The sequence below is a fragment of the Delphinapterus leucas genome, chromosome 2 (assembly GCF_059928025.1).
Source record: "Delphinapterus leucas isolate spDelLeu-1000000601 "Yukka" chromosome 2, BTC_Dleu_Yukka2, whole genome shotgun sequence".
Lineage (NCBI taxonomy): Eukaryota > Metazoa > Chordata > Mammalia > Artiodactyla > Monodontidae > Delphinapterus > Delphinapterus leucas.
This window is the reverse complement of record NC_143130.1, coordinates 97,503,076-97,522,586: the sequence shown is the minus strand read 5'-3', so window position 1 is coordinate 97,522,586 and position 19,511 is coordinate 97,503,076. Positions and strand designations below refer to the sequence as shown.

General features: G+C 38.4%; 1 protein-coding gene and 1 pseudogene across 1 annotated transcript in view; both read left to right on the top strand.

Moving 5' to 3' along the window:
* Window positions 1-9,829, top strand: part of KNL1 (kinetochore scaffold 1) — a 65,956-nt gene extending 56,127 nt beyond the window's left edge. Inside the window, 7 exon segments of the mRNA XM_089907354.1 lie at window positions 224-324; window positions 3,072-3,140; window positions 3,811-3,920; window positions 4,124-4,242; window positions 4,950-5,072; window positions 5,780-5,876; window positions 5,878-9,829. Of these exon segments, the coding sequence (XP_089763480.1) occupies window positions 224-324; window positions 3,072-3,140; window positions 3,811-3,920; window positions 4,124-4,242; window positions 4,950-5,072; window positions 5,780-5,876; window positions 5,878-5,898 (640 nt within the window). The 3' untranslated portion in view covers window positions 5,899-9,829.
* On the top strand, window positions 9,143-15,883 carry LOC111181576 (DNA-directed RNA polymerase II subunit RPB9 pseudogene; annotated as a pseudogene).
* The last annotated feature ends 3,628 nt before the right edge of the window (window positions 15,884-19,511 follow it).

The following is a 19,511-nucleotide window of genomic DNA, read 5'->3' as shown; positions in this document are numbered from 1 at the left end:
CTTGGTTTTTCTCTGATATACAACTCAAGATTGAGTCCATTCTTATTTCTTTCAAAAGCATAAGTTTGTATATTCACAATATTGGAATTAAAATAATGATTGTCTCCCAAGACAGTAGAAAACTCCAGCAGCTGCTGATGGTACTATTCAGGTGGTATAAGAAGTTAACTCTCTTCTTTTATCTCAAAAAGTGGTTTTTTTGTCTTGTTTATTCTCTCTTCAGCTTGTCTGAATGGGATGTCATTGAGTGGAGTGATGATCAAGCTATATTCACCTTTCTTTATGACACAGTAGAACTCACCATCACCTTTGGAGAGCCAGTAGGTGAGTAGCAAGAATAAGATAATTCCCCTGCACATAAATGTACGGCTAAACTTAAAAAAGATTCATATCTCTATTTTAATACAATAATAACTATTGACATAATAAAAGCACTGCTGAAAATCTTAATTAAAAGAGGCAATCTCTTTAATTAGTGATAATAGAATTTTATTTTATTAAATAAAAAACAAAATAAAAATTCAGCTAGTGAAAGTTGCCCTTTGTCGAATTACATTAGATAGAAATTTTGCCTATCCAAAATAATGGATCAACATGCTATTCATATCTGTTTACTCTGAGTTCCTTTTTTCCATCTGTCTTTTGTGATAGAGAATTTACTCTAATGGCTGACGATTCTTGACTGGTTGTTTTTTTGTATATAAGTTAACCTAAAAAGCTAATTGGAAATTCTGTGTGTATTGGTAGGTTTATCAAAGTAGGTAGACATCACTATATGGTAACTTGACAGAGTCCTAGCTATTTTGTTAAAATCTCCTGTCAGTATCTTTAGGTCTTTTCTCTTGAAACAGATAGCTTCAGCATGGCCAACCCTGGGTGATCATGGCCAAATTGAAACTTAGGATCTTTATAATCTCCCAGCCTCCAAACCCAATTCTCCTTAAAAGTTCCTGGGAATTCCCTGGCAGTCCAGTGGTTAGGACTTGGAGCTTTCACTACTATGGCCCCGGGTTTAATCCCAGGTTGAGGAACTAAGATCCCGCAAGCCACATGGTGCGGCCCCCCCAAAAAAAGTTCTTTTTCTAATGAATACCATCAACTTCTGTTCAGGTTCAAAATTAAAACTTAGGAATCACTCTATACCTCTTTCTTTATTTTTATTTATTTATTTTTGGCTGCGTTGGGTCTTCGTTGCTGCACGCGGGCTCTCTCCAGTTGCGGCGAGTGGGGGCTGCTCTTCGTTGTGGTGCACGGGCTTCTTATTGCATGCGGTGGCTTCTCTTGTTGCAGAGCATGGGCTCTAGGCGCGTGGGCTTCAGTAGTTGTGGCACGCAGGCTCAGTAGCTGTGGCTTGCGGGCTCTAGAGTGCAGGCTCAGTAGTTGTGGCGCATGGGCTTAGTTGCTCCGCAGCGTGTGGTATCTTCCCGGACCAGGGCTCGAACCCTTGTCCCCTGCATTGGCAGGCGGATTCTTAACCATTGCACCACCAGGGAAGTCCCTATACCTCTTTCTTCCTCACCAGGCATATCTAAATCATGAATAAGACTTATTGATTTTAATTTAATATTCATCTACTTTTTTGTGTCTCTTCTATCAATAGTCATCTCTAATCTAAATGATTACAATAACACTATAGCTGGTCATTCTGGATCTTTTCCTTTTCCTCTCCAGTTCTTTCTCCTTCCTGTAGCAATAGTGATTGTTTAAAAGTTTATCATGCACCTCCTACTCTTAGACTAATGATCAAAATACTAATATAGCCTGTAAGGCCCTGCATGAATTGAATTTTTCCTCCTTTTCCTGCCTCATTTTACACTGTTCTCTGCACGTCGGCCACAATGGATTTCTTTCATTTCCTTAAAAGATCATGGTCTTTCACGCTCAGTCATATTCCATCCTACCTCAGGACATTCATACTGAAGTTTCTTATGCCTAGAAGCTCTTTCCCCTGTCTTAGTCCTTCTGGGCTGCCATTTAAAAAATACCATAAACTGAGTAGCTTATAAACAACTACTGGAGGCTGGAAGTTCAGTTCTGGAGGCTGGAAGTCCAAGATAAGGATGCCAGCAGAGTCAGGCAAGGGCCCTTTTCCGGGTTGCAGACTTTTCATTGTATCCTCACATGACTGAAGGCCTAGTTAGCTCTCCAGGGTCTCTGTTGTAAGAGCACTAATCCCATTCCTGAGGGCTCCACCCTCATGATCTAAGCAACTCCCAAAGGTCCCATCTCCTAATACTATCACACTGGGCATTAGGATTTCAGCCTATGAATTTCAGACCATAGCACCTCCTCTTCACTAAATAAATGTCTACTAATAGTCTTTAAGAGCTCAGCTAAATTATCACTTTCTCAGGAAAGTTTTCCCTGACTCTCCTTTACTCATTCCCTCCACTGCTTGCCCTCCTGGTATGTGTTCTCATTGCTTCCTGCAGTTTTCTTAATTGAGCTTATTATAGTTTGTAGTTCTTAGTATGTTTATTAGTACAATTATCTGTGTGTCCCCCTGAGTTGTAAGCTTCTTTAGAGCATAGATTGATCATGTCTGTTTGTCTCACTGTCATATCCATGGTGCCTAATACATAGAAAATAATCAACAAAGTGAAAAGAATCAGAATTTGAGATACAGGAGATAACTCTGGTGTCTGGAAGAGCAATCAGCTCTCCTGGCTACCTAAAATTCATTACTATAATGCTTAAAGCATACATGATTTTCACTGTATTAGTACAAAGATAGTAGGTCTGGGGAGGTCATAGTCATTTTCTTTATATGGTTCCTGAAAATAATATTATCTTCACACAGAAGTTAGGGATCAAAGGAGGAGGCCCTGATAAATTACAAAAATGTTCCACACCTTAAATGTCATTTAATGGCCTGCCCAGTTAATATAGTTCAGCATTCTCAGCGGAAACTTTGCCTACACAGAGAATAATATGATTCAAGGATAAACCTTCAGCTGCCTATGAAAAAAACCTTGCTACCCAGAAAGAGGAGGATTCTAAAGTACTGAGTTATATGTGGCTTTGAATCAGATAATAAAAAGAAATACTATCCTTCTGTTGGTTTTTCCTAGTTGGTCTCCGTTTCCTGGACAAGGCTTGTAGGAAGATTGTTGACCTGAATTTTCAATCTCTGTTAGATGGTAAGTTCAAAACATTTAAACCAACAAGACTTTGTTGGAAATTTACAAGTGTATATTACTCCTTGAGAACTCTTTTACATACTAAATTAAATATAAACAACAACAATAATAATAATTTGTTCTTAGAAATGTGTATTAGACCTAAAACTGCTTGGGTATTGTTCCAAATATTGGGTGGGTTTTAAAAGAAATTTTTTTAAAAAGTTATTACTAGATCTTGAACAATGGTTAATAATAGTTATTTCCATAATTTACAAATTACCATTATGAGTACTTACTCTGTATCAGGCATGTGTACTACCTACATCAACACTACTCCCCATTTTACAGTTAGGGAACTATAGCTCAAAAGAAGTAAGTATTGTGTTTAGGATCACTCAGCTAGTAAGGAAAGCCAGAATTTAAACTCAGGGTTATGTTACATTTAAGCCTATACTTTTAACTAAGTTCTATTCTATATGTGATAAAGGCTTGAGTTTATATAAGAATGTCTTATGTTCACTATATATGTTGATTTATGTGTTTGAAAATAAAATGGAGAAGATACTTAGACACCTAGTAGTTTGAAGGTATTTTTAGTTAATATTTCTAGCTTGTATTTATATATATATATAAAATATATGAATAATAAGTAATACTCTGCTTTTGATTTTTTTTTCCCCTTCCTCAGAGGATAAAGCTCCTCCTTCCTCCCTTTTAGTTCATAACCTTATTTTCCAGTACATTGAGCAACAGCAATCCTGGAAGAAGAAATGTACAACACAGCATCAGGTACCCAAGGTAAATTCCCATTGAAATATTTAAAGGAAAATTATGTTAACTGTCCCAAACAGCAGAACTGAAATTTTATATATGTAATAGTGTATCCTGAAATGATAAATATATTAAATTGTTTAACTTTGGGGGGTTCTTTATAAAAGAGCCACTAAACACTGAAATGTTTTCATACTCTCATTTTTTTTTTTTTTTTCCATTTTTCCCAGATGCTTCAAGAAATCTCACTGGTAGTGAGCCATTGCAAACTTCTTGGAGAGGAGATTGAGTTTTTAAAGCGATGGGGACCAAATTATAACCTAATGAACATAGCTGTGAATAATACTGAGTAAGTGTGTGTTAGTTCCCTAGGGCTGCCATAACAAAGTACGACAAACTGGGTGGCTTAAACAACAGAAATTTATTGTCTCACAGCTCTGGAGGCTGAAAGTCTAAGATTGAGGTGTCAGCAGGGTCAGTTCCTTCTGATGGCTGTGAAAGAGAATCTTTTCCATGCCTCCCTCCTGACTTCTGGTGATTTGCTGGCAGTCTTTTGGCATTCCTTAGTTGTAAATATATAATCCCAATAGCTCCTTTCATTTTCACATGACATTCTTCCTGTGTGCATGTCTGTGTCCAAATGTTCCCTCTTGATTAGGACACCAGTCATTTTGGATTAGGGGCCCCCACCCTACTCCAGGAGGACCTCATCTTAATTCATTAAATCTGCAATGACTCTGTTTACAAATCAGTTCATATTCTGATGTACTGGGGATTAGGGCTTCAACACATGAATTTTTAGGGGACACAACTCAATCTATAACAGTAAGTAATTAGTTGAAAACTTATTAAGATAATTTATTTTATTGAGTTTCATGACTAATGAAAATACAACCATAATCATATTTTGTTGCAGTTGTTTTACTCTCTGTTTGTTTGATAAGGACAAGAAATGATGTATACCAAAGTTTCTCATGCCAGTATAAAAGCAAAATGTATTTGTGTTTCATTCTATTTTTGTTTTGTATTTTTAATTGAGGATCTTGTCTTTTACAGATTGAGGCTTTTGTTCTGCAGCTCAGCAGCATTTGCAAAGTTTGAGATAACTTTGTCTCTCTCAGCCCGTTACCCATCTGTCCCATTACCTTTCTCTATTCAAAATCACCTTGGAAACATTGGGTGAGTAAAAGGCCAGCAGGAAAGGGCCCCCAACTACTTTTTTACCTTTGTTATATCTTTTGAAAGATCTCTCAAAGTGGTCAGAAAATGGATAGACCATAGTGAAAGCCAAATGTCAGCTCTATCTGACTTCATTTTGAAGAATTTGTACTTTTAAAGTCAGTGACCTTCATTGCTATCTCCAGTGGATGCTGGAGACAGCTGGTCTATTTTTTTATACTTGCTCCACTTTTTGAATACCCCTACCTAAACAGGAATCAAGAAGGATAAAAATCCTGCATAAGCTTAGTCCAGATCATATTTGAACAACTTTTATGGTGCAGTCATAGTGCTTTTCTCAATTAGTCTGTGGAAACAGACCTAAAAATATTTCATTTCTACTGTATATTTTGTGACTTTTTGGACACACTGCTGACAGATTGTAAAGTGACAGAGTTTAGAATATGCCCACCTCAAATCCATCAGCAAACACCAACAGATATTTATAGCTAGAGAAAGCAGCTAAGTCAAGATACCTCACAATTATATACAGAATTGGTTCTTAGGCCTTATTTTTGGAATCTCAGTTTAAACTGGACAATCTAGTTATTTCCAGAAATACCTATTTGTGCTTCGTAGCAGACTCAGAAACTGTACTCAAAAATATGAATTCCACTGAAAATAAGACAAGTTTCCAGAAAAATTAAGTAACCTTTTGTTCTTTACAGCCAAGATAAAATCGCTGCCATTCTGTCTAAAGCGCCACTGGAAGACAACTACCTAAAGAATGTAGTCAAGCAAATTTACCAAGATCTGCTTCAGGACTGACTGCCATTTCTACCAGTAGACCCATGGGCTACAGTTGTAACAAATCAAGCACAGTACACTAAATAACAATATTATGTCAGAGTCTCCATTGCTGTTTAATCATCTTTAGGTCATAGAAGCCTAAAATTTCTTCTGATGATGTTATAGTTAATTTGTATGGTTTTTAAATTTCTACAGTCAGGAGTAATGAAAGGCCTCAAATAGCCTGCTGTCAACTTACTCACCTTTCTACCAAAGGTTTAAGTAGTAGAACACTTAGGGAAAATTCTCCTAACTAAAGTTGTGCTCTCCGCTTCAGTACAAGCCCTAAGGAGTAACTTTTAAGTATAAGAAGAGGTGTCACCACCGACAAAAACATTAGCCATTTTCCATATATAGGGCTGTGATTTTTAGTTGCTGGCTTCTGCCTACCAGGTATTTCTGGGGTAGTCATGTCTATCTACCAACCACTCATCTTCCTTTTGCTCCATTCCAGAGATGTTATTAAGAGAAAGCAATAGCACTCAGCTATTGGAATGGTTGCCATCTTTTCTCGAAGACCTTGCCTTCTTTTAAATAGTGTCTATTAGTATTTTCCTAATATAATTTTGTAGGGAAAGTTAATTCATCTTTGGTCCAATACATATATGTAAATATATTAATATTGTTTTTGTGTTTGTGAGGTAGTAAGGAGATGTATATAGAAATACAGAAAGATGTATAGACACCCTTCTGCCTGGGCAGTTTCTATCTTTCTGAAGGATGCTTTACAGCAAGATTCTCAGTCTCCTTTTATTTAATAACCAGCTTCAAACAATATCACACCCAAAATAAAGGTTTGTCAAGTTTTGGCAATAGTAATGAACTTAATATAAGTATTGGTTTCTGAAGCCATACGTTTCTCATACACAAAAATAAGCATGTCATTGATATTGAATGATCAGTATTATCTGTAAGATAGACAAATATGAAAAAACTTCACCCAATCTTTAGTCAAATCCTAATCATGATAATTTTTGTTTCTCTTATATTGAAGCCTAAACTAAAATATATTTGCATTTTTAAACTAGTTCGTCGTAATATTTTGCTTTATACTTTAGGATGGGGTTTAAAGACCTATGGGTCCCACGGATGTTATCTGCCCTTTTGATTGACTTTTACTTCGGAGCTACTTTGTCAAAAGAGCAACTGGTCTTTTAAGCTTCAAAAGTCAACATAAAACTCATTTGCCATAAAAATCAAGATGTAGATGTTCCCTATTTCTGTGAACTCCTTGAAAAACTTTTAAAGTCACCAATATGGTCTATTTCTCATGAAACTTAAATTAGTTTTCTTACTGGAGTTATTTCTTTTCTGTAAAGCTAAAAAATAGAAGTTTTGTTTTATGCATTTTGGTAACCTGGAATGACCAGTTCCCAGAATGATTTGGCTTGTAATGATGGTCTCTGCTTTTTGGGCTTGGAGTACATAATTGTAATATTTACCTAGTTATTTGCTTTTGTATTTGTTCAAAGTATTGCTTATTTTTATAAAATTCTTTGGAAGTTTTTCCTCTACTGATTGGAAGCAGATTAGTTTTTGTGCTATTAAAATAAGCTTATTATATGAAATATTTTAAAAGCAGTGTCTCTTTATGAAGTTTTTCTTTTTTTAACCATGTATCCAATACATCTTTGAAGATATGCCAAAGAAAGCTCCATTTAGGAACACCCACCTATGTGAAAACTCAGATAAGATTAAAGTATGTCAGGACCTTAATCAAAGAACCAGGTACAAACCATAGTTATCCTTATGTCTCTAAAGGACAGTAAAAGAAAGCTATTTTGAAGTTCCTTAGGAAACTATCACTTCTTATGAGTTAACGGAGTGGTTCTCAAAGTATAGTCCCTAGACCAGTAGCAGCAGCCTCACCCCAAAGCTGCTGAATTAGAAACGCTGAGGGAGGGGACCAGCAATCTGGGTTGTTGGGAGTTTTTTACTTTCCTTTTTTCAAAACAACTTTATTGAAATATAATTTACATATGATTCATCATTTTTTTAATTTATTTTTTTTTTGGCTACGTTGAGTCTTCGTTGCTGTGTGCGGGCTTTCTCTAGTGGCAGCGAGCAGGAGTTACTCTTCGTTGCACTGTGCAGGCTTCTCATTGCTGCGACTTCTCTTGTTGCGGAGCACAGGCTCTAGGCACGCTGGCTTCAGTAGTTGTGGCACGCAGGTTCTAGAGCGCAGGCTCAGTAGTTGTGGTGCACAGGCTTAGTTGCTCTACAACATGTGGGATCTTCCCGGACCAGGGCTCGAACCCATGTTCCCTGTATTGGCAGGTGGACTCTTAACCACTGCACCACTGGTGAAGTCCCTGACTCATCATTTAAAGTGCCCAAATGAATGGTTTTTAATATATTCACAGATACGTGCAACCATCACAATTTTAGAACATTTTCATCACCTCAAAAAAAACCCCCACTTCTCAACAAATGGTGCTGGGAAAATTGGATATCTACATACAAAAGAATGAAGTTGGACTCTTACACCATATGCAAAAATTAACTCATAATGGATCAAAGATATAAATGTAAGAGCTAAAACTCTAAAACTTAGAAGAAAACGGGAAAAGCTTCAAAACATTGGATTCAGTAATGATTTCTTAGATACGACACCAAAAGCACAGGCAACAAAAGTAAAAATAGTTAAATAGAACTATCAAAATTTAAAACTTGTGCATCAAGGGACATAATCAACAGAGTGGAAAGGTAATGTATAGAATGGGAGAAAATATTTGCAAATAATGTATCTGATAAGGGCTTAATATCCAGAGTACTCAAAGAACTTCAATAACAAAAACAAAAAAACCCGTATCACCCAATTTAAAAATAGGCAAAGGACTTAAATAGACATTTCTCCAAAGATGATACACAAATGGCCAACAAGCACATGAAAAGATGCGCATTATTTGTATTAGGGAAATGCAAATTGAAACCAAAATGAGATAACCACTCACACCCACTACAATGACTGTAATCAAAAAAAAGATGGGGACTTCCCTGGTGGTCCAGTGGTTAAGACTCAGCCCCCACTGCAAGGGCACCGGTTCGATCACTGGTCAGGGAACTAAGATCCTGCACGCCCATGCAGTGCGGCCCCCCAAAAAGAGGGAAAAAGACAACAAGTGTTGGCAAGGATGCAGAAAAATCGGAACCCTTGTGCACTGTTGAACTGATGGAAATAAAATGATGCAGCTGCTATGGAAAACAGCACAGTAGTTACTCAAAAATTAAAAGAATTAACCATGCGATGTAGCAATTCTACTGGGTATATACCCAAAAGACGTGAAAGCAGGAACTCTAACATATTTGTACACTCACGTTCATAGCATATTCACTTATAGGCAATTTCAGTGTCTATCAGTTGATGAATGGATAAATAAAATATACATAAAATGGAATATTATTCACCCTTAAGAAGGGGAAAAAAATTCTGGCACATGCTACAACATATATGAATCTTGAGGATATTATGCAAAGTGAAATGAGCCAGTCACAAAAAGATAAATACTGCATGATTCCACTTACATGAGATGCTGAGTGTGGTCAAATTCATAGACACAAAGTGGAAGGGGGCGGGGAATGAGGAATTCTTGTTTAATATGTATAGAGTTTCACTTTTGTAGGATGAAAAAGAATTCTAGAGATTGCACAACAATGTGGATGTACTTAACACTACTGAAATGTACACTTAAAATTGGTTAAGATGTCAATTTTTGTGCATTTTACCACAATTTTTTAAAAACATCCATAGGTGTTGCTATGGAAACAGGACCTAGGAACCAGGCTTCATGGTTATTATATTCTGCCAGGAGTGTAACATGTTTTACCCAAGGGGGACAAAGACAACCGCATTCTTCTCTACGCATGCTAGAATTGTGATTACCAGCTGGAGAAGAAAAACGGGGCATCATCTACGTCAGCAAAATAACACAACTGACCCAGAACATCACTGACGTGTCCCAGGACCAGATGCTGCCTGGAACCAAGCACTACCGCTGCCAAAAGTGCCGCCACAAGGAGGCAGTGTTCTTCCAGTCACACAGAGCCAGGGCTGAGGACGCCATGAACCGGCACTACCTGTGCAGGGCCCCACACTTTGGCCACCACTGGAGTGAGTGAACCCCTTCAGCCCCACATGTATAAATGCTGGGTTCCTGCGTGCAAAACAAACAAAACCCATAGCCTTTAGGTATTGCCCCCTATTTTCACATCACCCCAACCCACCTTACCCCTAAAGCAACTAGTAATCTCCTTTTTTTTTTTTAAATAGCTCTTTATTGGAGTATAATTGCTTCACAATACTGTGTTAGTTTCTGTTGTACAACAAAGTGAATCAGCCATATGCATACACATGTCTTCATATCCCCTCCCTCTTAAGCCTCCCTTCCATCCTCCCTATCCCACCCCTCTAGGTCATCGTAAAGCACCATATAATCTACTTTTTATTACTATGACTTTGCCTATTCTAGACCTTTCATATTAATGGAAGCATATAATATGTGATATTTTATGACTGGTTTCTTTAGCATAATGTTGGAAGGTTCAGTCAAGTTATGTATCAGCTTCATTCATTCCTTTTTATGACCAAATAATATTTCATTGCATGAATATACCACTTCTTATTTATATGTATTAGGGTAATGGGATTTTAGAGATTACACAAGCAACAAATATATATATACAAATTAGACTTCATCAAAATAAAAAGGTTTTGTGCATTAAAGAATATCAAAGTGAAAAGACAATCTAAAGAATGAGAAAAGATAATTATGAATCATATATCTGAGAAGGATCAAGTATCCAGAATATGTAAAGAATTCTTACAACCTAACAATAAATAGACAACTCTATTTTTTAAATGGACAAAGGACTTGAATAGACATTTCTCTAAAGATCTACAAATGGCCAAAAAGTACATGAAAAAGATGCTTGACATCATTAGTCATTAGGGAAATGAAAATTCAAACCACATTGAGATACCACCTTAAACTTACTAGGATGGGTTATATAAGTTTTTAAAAATTGAAAATAAGTGTTAGATAGGATGTGGAGAATTTGGAACATTGTGATTGTTGTAAAATAATGTAGCCACTATGAATGTAAAATGATGCAGCCAGTATGGAAAACAATTTATCGGTTTCTGAAAAGGTTAAACATAGAACTACCAAATGACTGAGCAATTCCAATCCTAGGTATATATCCGAAGGAACCGAAAGCAGGAACTCGGAAAGATATTTGTACATTAATGTTCATAGCAGCATAATTCACATTAGCCAAAAGGTGGAAACAATTCAAGTGTATATCGACAGATGAATGGGTAAACAAAATGTGGTATATACATACAATGGAATATTATTCAGCCATAAAAAGGAATAAAATTTTGATACAATAAGAATGGACCTTGAAAATACTATGCTTAGTGAAATAAGCTAGACACAAAAGGACAAATATTGTATGATTCCACTTATATGAGGTAAATACAGACCTTATTCAGTTCCACTAGTTTTTATATGCAACTCATTTGTGTGTGTGTGTGTAGTTTTATGCAATTTTATCCCATGTATATATAGATTTGTGTAACAACCACCACAATCAAGATACAGAACTGATTCATCACCACAGAGTTACGACTCCCTTTTGCTTCCACTTTATAGTCACAGCCACACCTGCATCCTTATCCTCTGGCAACCACTAAACTGTTTTCCGTCTCTATAATTTTGTCAATTTTAGAATGTTATATAAATGGAATTATAAGGTATGTGACCTTTTTTTTTTTTTTTTTTGCGGTACGTGAGCTTCTCACTGTTGTGGCCTCTCCCGTTGCAGAGCACAGGCTCCGGATGCACAGGCTCAGTGGCCATGGCTCACGGGCCCAGCCGCTCTGCAGCATGTGGGATCTTCCCGGACCGGGGCTCGAACCCGTGTCCCCTGCATTGGCAGGCGGACTCCCAACCACTGCACCACCAGGGAAGCCCGGTATGTGACCTTTAGATACTGGCTTTTTTTCACTCAGCATAATGCTCTTGAGATCTACCCAAGTTGCCATGTGTATAAATAGTCTGTTCCTTGCTATTGTAGAGGGTTGTTCCTACTGTAAGGATGTATCATAGTTTGTTTAATCATTCCCCCATTGAAAAATACTGGGCTGTTTCCAGTTTTTGGCTATACTAAATGAAGCTGCTATGAATATTCATGAACATATTTTGTATGATCATACATTTTTATTGCCTTGGGATAAATGCCCAAGAACTTGCCGGGTCATAAGACAAGTGTATATTTAGTTTTATAAGAAAGTATCATACTATTTTTCAGAGTGGGTACACCATTTTACATTCCCACCAACAATGCATGAGAGATCCAGTTTCTCTATATCCTCATCAGCATTTAGTATTATTAGCACAATTTTTACATTCGCCATTCCAACAGAGGTATAATAATATGATTGTGGTTTAAATTTGCATTTCCCTAATGGCTAACATCTTTTTGTGTGTTTATTTGACATCTGTATGTCTGAAATGTCTGTTCATGTCTTCCGCCCGTTTTCTGACAGTCTAAACAAACTGGATTGTTTTTCTTATTTGTTTTTTTTTTTTACTGCTGAGTTTTGAAAGTTCTTTATGTATTATAGATACAACTCCTTTGTCAGATATGTGGGTTGCAAATGTTTTTTCCCCAGTCTAGAGCTTGTCTTTTCATCCTCTTAACAGGGTCTTTTGCAGAACAAACTTAAAATTTTGGTGAAATCCAACTAACAATTTTTATTTTATGGATTGTGTTTTTGGTGGCATATCTAAGAACTCTTCACTTAGTCCTAGTTCCTGAAGATTTTCTCCTCCATGTACTTCTAAAAGTTTTATAGCTTTATGCTTTACATTTAAATCTTTTATCCATTTTGAATTAATTTTTCTAAAAGGTTTAAATTGAGGTTCATTTTTTTCCTATGCCCATAGAATTGCTTCAGCACATTTTTAAAAAGCCTATCTTTCAGGCTTTCCTGGTGGCGCAGTGGTTAACGGGCTTAGCAACTAAGCCCGTGCACCACAACTACTGGGCCTGCGCTCTAGAGCCCGCGTGCCACAACTACTGAAGCCTGGGCACCCTAGAGCCCGTGCTCCGCAACAAGAGAAGCCACTGCAATGAGAAGCCCGTGCACCGCAACGAAAGTAGACCCCACTCGCCACAACTAGAGAAAGCCGCTCACTGCAGCGAAGAACCAAAGCAGCCAAAAATAAATTAATTAAATTTTTTTAAAAGCCTATCCTTCTATTGAATTACTTTTTTCTTTTATCTTTTTTTTTTTTTTTGCGGTACGCGGGCCTCTCACTGTTGTGGCCTCTCCCACTGCGGAGCACAGGCTCCAGACGCGCAGGCTCAGCGGCCATGGCTCACGGGCCCAGCCACTCCCCGGCATGTGGGATCTTCCCGGACCGGGTCACGAACCCGTGTCCCCTGCATCGGCAGGCGGACTCTCAACCACTGCACCACCAGGGAAGCCCTGAATTACTTTTTTCAATTAACTTTTTTGGTGTGCAATAGTTTTTATTGTGGTAAAATACATAATATTGATCATTTTAACCATAAGCATACAATTCAGTGATAGACATTCTAGTTGTTTCTGATGCAAATGTTTCTCTAGGCCCTAGAGTGTAGGGCACATTCTAAAGAGAGAAGTTTCTAAGTCAAAAGATATATGAATCTTAAGCTTTACTAGATAAAGCCAAATTGTTTTCACAAGTATATCAGTCTTTCCCAAACCCAGTCATGAAGATAGTCCTTTATTTTATCTTCTAAAACGTCGTAATTTTTCTATTCACAGTCATATCTTTAATAAACCTGAAGCTGGTTTTACATATGATGTGAGGTAGAAGTTTATTTGTTTTTTTTTTCCATAAGTGCATACCCAATTGTCTGAGCATCATTTATTGAAAAGACCATTCTTTCCCTACTGAGAAATGACATGTGATACCTCTGTCATAAATGAAGAATCCATATATGTATCGGTTCTTTATTTTGTTCCACTGACCTATTTGTTTATAGCCAAGCCAATAAAACACTGTCTTAATTACTATAGCTTCAAGATAAATTTTAATATCTGGAGAGGATAGTCCTGTCATTTTATTTTTCTTCAGTATCACCTTGGCTAGTCTCAGCCTTTTGCATTTCCACATAAAATTTAGAATCAGATTGTAAAGATTCACAGGGGAAAGGGAGACTTGTTGGGATTTTTATTGATAACATTGAATCAATAGACCAATTTGAGAGAAATTGGCATATTTACAATTTTGAGTCTCCAATCCATAAATGTCTCTTCATTTATGTAGTCTTCAAGTCAAAGCCTTTTGATAAAGTTTTATAAGTTTCCCAATAGAGATTGTGTATATATTTTGTTTCTTGTTACTTTTTGATGTTATTATAAAAGATATCTTTTTCAAATGTCATTATTTTTGCTATTATATAAAATAAAATTTTTGTATGTTGATTTTTGTAATGCCACCTTTCTAAAACTCTTAATAATCCTAATAGTTTATGAAATTTCTTTTCAATTTTTTTATATACATAATCATATCATCTTTGAAACTGAGTTTTATTTCTGCCTTTACAATAATTATTCTTTTTCTTTCTTTTTCGTGCCTTAATGCACAAGATTAAACCTCCAGTACAGTGTTTATTAGAGATGGTGATAGGCAGGCACCTTTGTCTTGTTATCTCAAAGTAAAACTTTAAAGTTTCACGATTAAGTGTGATGTTTACTGAAGGTTTTGTGATGTCACTGTTGCTGTTGATATACCCTTTATCCAGTTAAGAAAAATTCCCTTTTACTCTTAGTTTCTAAGAAATTTAACATGAGTGGATGCTAAAGTTTTATCACAGTTTATTTTATTTATCGTGATGATTCTGTGATTTACACTTTTATCCGTTAGTGTGGTGAATTCTAGGAATTCATCCATTTAATCTAGGTTTTAAAATGTATTGGCATAAAATAGTTCATAATACTATTATATATGCTTATTATTTTTTCTACAATATGAGGCTATGTTCCTTTTATTGATCCTGACTTTGGCCATTTGAACTTATTCTTTTTTTTCCTTGATCAGTTTAGCCAGGAGATTATTAGCATTTTAAAATAAAAGATCAAATTTTGGCTTTGCAGTTTTCCAGTTTACTAATCCTTGATTATATCTTTATTTTGTCTGTCCTACTATTTTTAAGTTTATTTTGCTGTTCTTTTTCCAACTTCTTGCGATGGTAGATATCTAGCTCAATTTTTAGTCTTCTTTTCTACTATGTACTTAAGTCTACATATTTCCTTTTTTTAATTATTTATTTGTTTGTTTGTTTGTTTGGCTGTACCGGGTCTTAGTTGCGGCACACGGGATCTTCGTTGCTGCTTGCGGGATCTTTGTTGTGGCATGCCGGATCTTTTAATTGCGGCATGCGAACTCTTAGTTGTGGCATGTGGGATCTAGTTCCCTGACCAGGGATCAAATCCAGGCCTCCTGCATTGGGAGCACGGAGTCTTAGCCACTGGACCACCAGGGAAGTCCGTATATATTTATTTCTAAGTAATATTTTTGTTATCACTTAGCTCTTCTACATGATGTTTTAAATATATATTATGTTTCTATATCGTATTAATATATACCATATGTTTGTCTTTTTTCTTTTGTGGTCAATAAGAAAATGAGATCATTATTGTACTTCATAACAGCACTCAGTCCCAAGGTTACAGATTGGACTTGGAAAACAGATGAAATTTTGAAGGTGGGTGTTTCCACAAATGAAGAATACCTGAGGGGCAAGAGATTGATTTGCACTACTGATATATTTGCTCTTAAAATGTTCATATCTTCAGTTTCAAAGTTTATGAAAATGAACAATGAATAACATATCAGACTGAGCCCAGGTAGGACCTATATAGCTGAGAGTAATTACACTCACAGCTGAAGAAAGTCAAGATGTTTAGACTGAAAATGGTATAAATCCCAAGTGGCACAAATATATATATATATATATTTATTTATTTATTTATTTATTTATTTATATATGTGTGTATATATATGTGTGTGTATATATATATGTATATACATATATTCCAACCCTTTTAAAATATTTCACTAGGGGGAATTCCCTGGCAGTCCAGTGGTTAAGACTCTGCACTTCCAGGGCAGGGGCATGAGTTGGATCCCTGGTCAGGGAACTGAGATGCCACATGCCATGGTGCAGCCACACACACACACAAAAAAATTCACTAGAAATATTTAACAAGGGCAAAAAAGTAATGAGGTAGAAAATTTTAATCACCATGGTATCATTTCCTTGGAAAGAACATCAAAATCCAGTCTGATGCTCAGATTTGCAAGTACACAAATTACCTTTACTGGAACTCAGCAAGATATTTAGACTCACACTAACCAAATTCACAAGAGATTTTTTTCATAGCAGCTATTATCCAGTGTAATATACACCATCCCAGAAGATCTTAATGGTTATTAACAAAATGTTAAGTTTATGTATCCATATACTTCAGTGTAAACTGCTGAGGAGGAAAATTTTTTTCTCTACCCTGCTGGATTTGTTAGCAAGACAGTAATAAGGAAGGGCTGGGGTTAAACTAGAGTATGTCATACCTTGCCGAAGTAGAATACCATACTAGGCAATAAGAGAAATTGTAACATGTGCTGGACAAGCTTAAGTTAAGAACCAGAGTGTGAATTTCAGAAACCTCTTTGTGTTCTCTTTACTGATGATTGGGAGGAAGGAGAACTATGGCCTCCTAGGTCTTCATGTGAAACAAAGAACAGGTCTCACTAATTAATGATTTTAAAAGATCAAAGAGGGCTTCCATGGTGGTGCAGTGGTTAAGAAACCCGCAGGAGACACGGGTTTGAGCCCTGGTCCCGGAAGATCCCACATGCCATGGAGCAACTAGGCCTGTGCGCCACAACTACTGAGCCTGCGCTCCAGAGCCCACGAGCCACAACTACTGAGACCACATGCCACAACTACTAAAGCCCATGCACCTAGGGCCCATGCTCCGCAACAAGAGAAGCCACCGCAATGAGAAGCCTGCGCACCGCAACGAGGAGTAGCCCTGGCTCGCCGCAATTAGAGAAAGCCCGCGCAGAGTGACAAAGACCCAATGGGGCCAAAAATAAATAATAAATAAATTTATTTTTAAAAAATCAAAGAATGCAGGAATTATTATTGGGCAAGAGAAGTAATCATAGCAGATACAATAAATCAGTCACAAAATCTCCCAGTTCCATATCAAAGGTAAAGACCAGGGCTTCCCTGGTGGTGCAGTGGTTGAGAGTCCACCTGCTGATGCAGGGGACACGGGTTCGTGCCCTGGTCTGGGAAGATCCCACATGCCGCGGAGCAGCTGGGCCCGTGAGCCATGGCCGCTGAGCCTGCGCATCCAGAGCCTGTGCTCCGCAACGGGAGAGGTCACAACAGTGAGAGGCCCGCATACCACACACACACAAAAAAAGGTAAAGACCAGCCATAAGCACATCCTTGAGCTGTTTGCAGAATCTAAACCCCCTTGAACACTCAACCACTAAACTAACTGGAGCTTAAGGATTGATTACGCTGACCTTTGCTGACTCTCTTGACTTCACTCAACTAGGTGCCTGGATTTTGTTAACCTAGAGTAAACTTTGCCTCATTTTAAGACTAAAATGTCCACCCCAAGGGCAGGGATTGCTATCATTTTTTAACAGGCAAGTATGTTTGAACATGTTGTGCTGCTCAACTAGAACTCCACCTCCACGTGAAAGATCACACTCACCCTTTCATGAATATGCATGCACCCTTAGCTTAACACTTCCCTGATCTTGCTGTGCTGGGAGACAGTGTTTTGAGAGCTATGTGCTGGGAGACAGTGTTTTGAGATCTATGTGCTGGGAGACAGTGTTTTGAGAGCTATCTCCCTGTCCCCTTACTTGTCACAAGTGAAAAACACCTCTGCTTTGATCAAAAGTACTTGGCGTGTTCATTGGCTATGCACCCCAAGCCACGGACCCATTGAGTCTGGTAACAATTTCTAGCGACGCTGGTGGGTCCTGATCAGGGACTAGGGTGGCCGGCCACACTGGGGTGAAGCAGTTGGTGGGGGCAACTCCTCCAGGGCTTACCTCCGCTACTGATCAGGCCGCTTGGGGTGTCTTGGTCGGTCAGAGGTCTGCTTGGTATCTACCAGCTCAGAGACTGCTCACAGGCTGATCTCTGTGGGTGGAGTGCCCACCTGAACAACTTTGTTCAGTGCCAGCAGACTTCAGAGGGTGAGTAGAATTCAGAACCGGTGCTATATTTAAGTGCAAGTGTTGGGATAATTTCACTTTTGATTAAAGCAGAATTTCAGGAACGTGCAATTGGGGTTTCAGGTGGGACAAATTAAACATTGGGTTTCTGTAACTCTGGGAGGTTGTGTTCTTCCTGGTAAGGAACCAGAAACCTCTGTGAGTGGGAACTTCGTTCCGACTGCTCTGGGGTGTTGCATTCCTCCTGTGGGAGACTAGAGACCTCTGGGTTTAGAAGCCATGTTTTCTGTGACTTGGGGAGGTTAAGTTCATTTTTTAATAAGAAACAAGTGACCTCTGGGTTCAGGGAATGCAGACCTGGATAGGGCCCCTATCAAGTTTCTGGGACACTGGAGACTGGGCAACTTGTTGTCGCAGCTTTTTGGGGATCAACAGAAAACTTGCCACGACTTAGGAGTTCCCACCTGAGATCAGTTGGGCCGGATACTCAACCACATCAGTTTTTTTTTTGTTGTTCTTTTTTAATTTTATTTATTTTTGGCTGCATTGTGTCTTCGTTGCTGAGTGCGGACTTTCTCTAGTTGCAGGGAGCGGGGGCTACTCTTCGTTGCGATGCGCGGGCTTCTCATTGCGGTAGCTTCTCTTGTTGGGGAGCATGGGCTCTAGGGCGCAGGCTCAGTAGTTGTGGCACACGGGCTTGGTTGCTCCACGGCATGTGGGATCTTCCTGGACCAGGGCTCGAACCTGTGTCCCCCACATTGGAAGGCGGATTCTTAACCACTGCACCACCAGGGAAGTCCCCCACATCAGGTTTTTCCTTTCTTTTTTTTTTTTGGTTGTGTTGGGTCTTTCTCTAGTTGATGCGTGTGGGCTTTCTTTAGTTGCGGTGAGCAGGGGCCACTCTTCATTGCGGTGCCCGGGCTTCTCATTGCAGTGGCTTCTCTTGTTGTGGAGCATGGGCTCTAGGCGTGCGGGCTTCAGTAGTTGTGGGGCGTAGGCTCAGTAGCTGTGGCTCGTAGGCTCTAGAGCGCAGGCTCAGTAGTTGTGGCGCACAGGCTTAGTTGCTCCGTGGCATGTGGGATCTTCCCTGACCAGGGATCGAACCCATGTCCCCTGCCTTGGCAGGCGGATTCTTAACCACTGTGCCACCAGGGAAGTCCCAGGTTTTTCAATCAGGAGGATGAGAGGTGGGAAACTATTTTCAGACTCAGGAGGAGCAGACTCTGATGTCTGTAAATTGTATCAGTCAGCCCCTGAGAATGGCTGCTTCCCTGTGGTACATCAGAATGGGAAACATTTCTGTTCCCGATTGTAGTCCGTTGAGATGTATTATAAGTAATTGTAAATC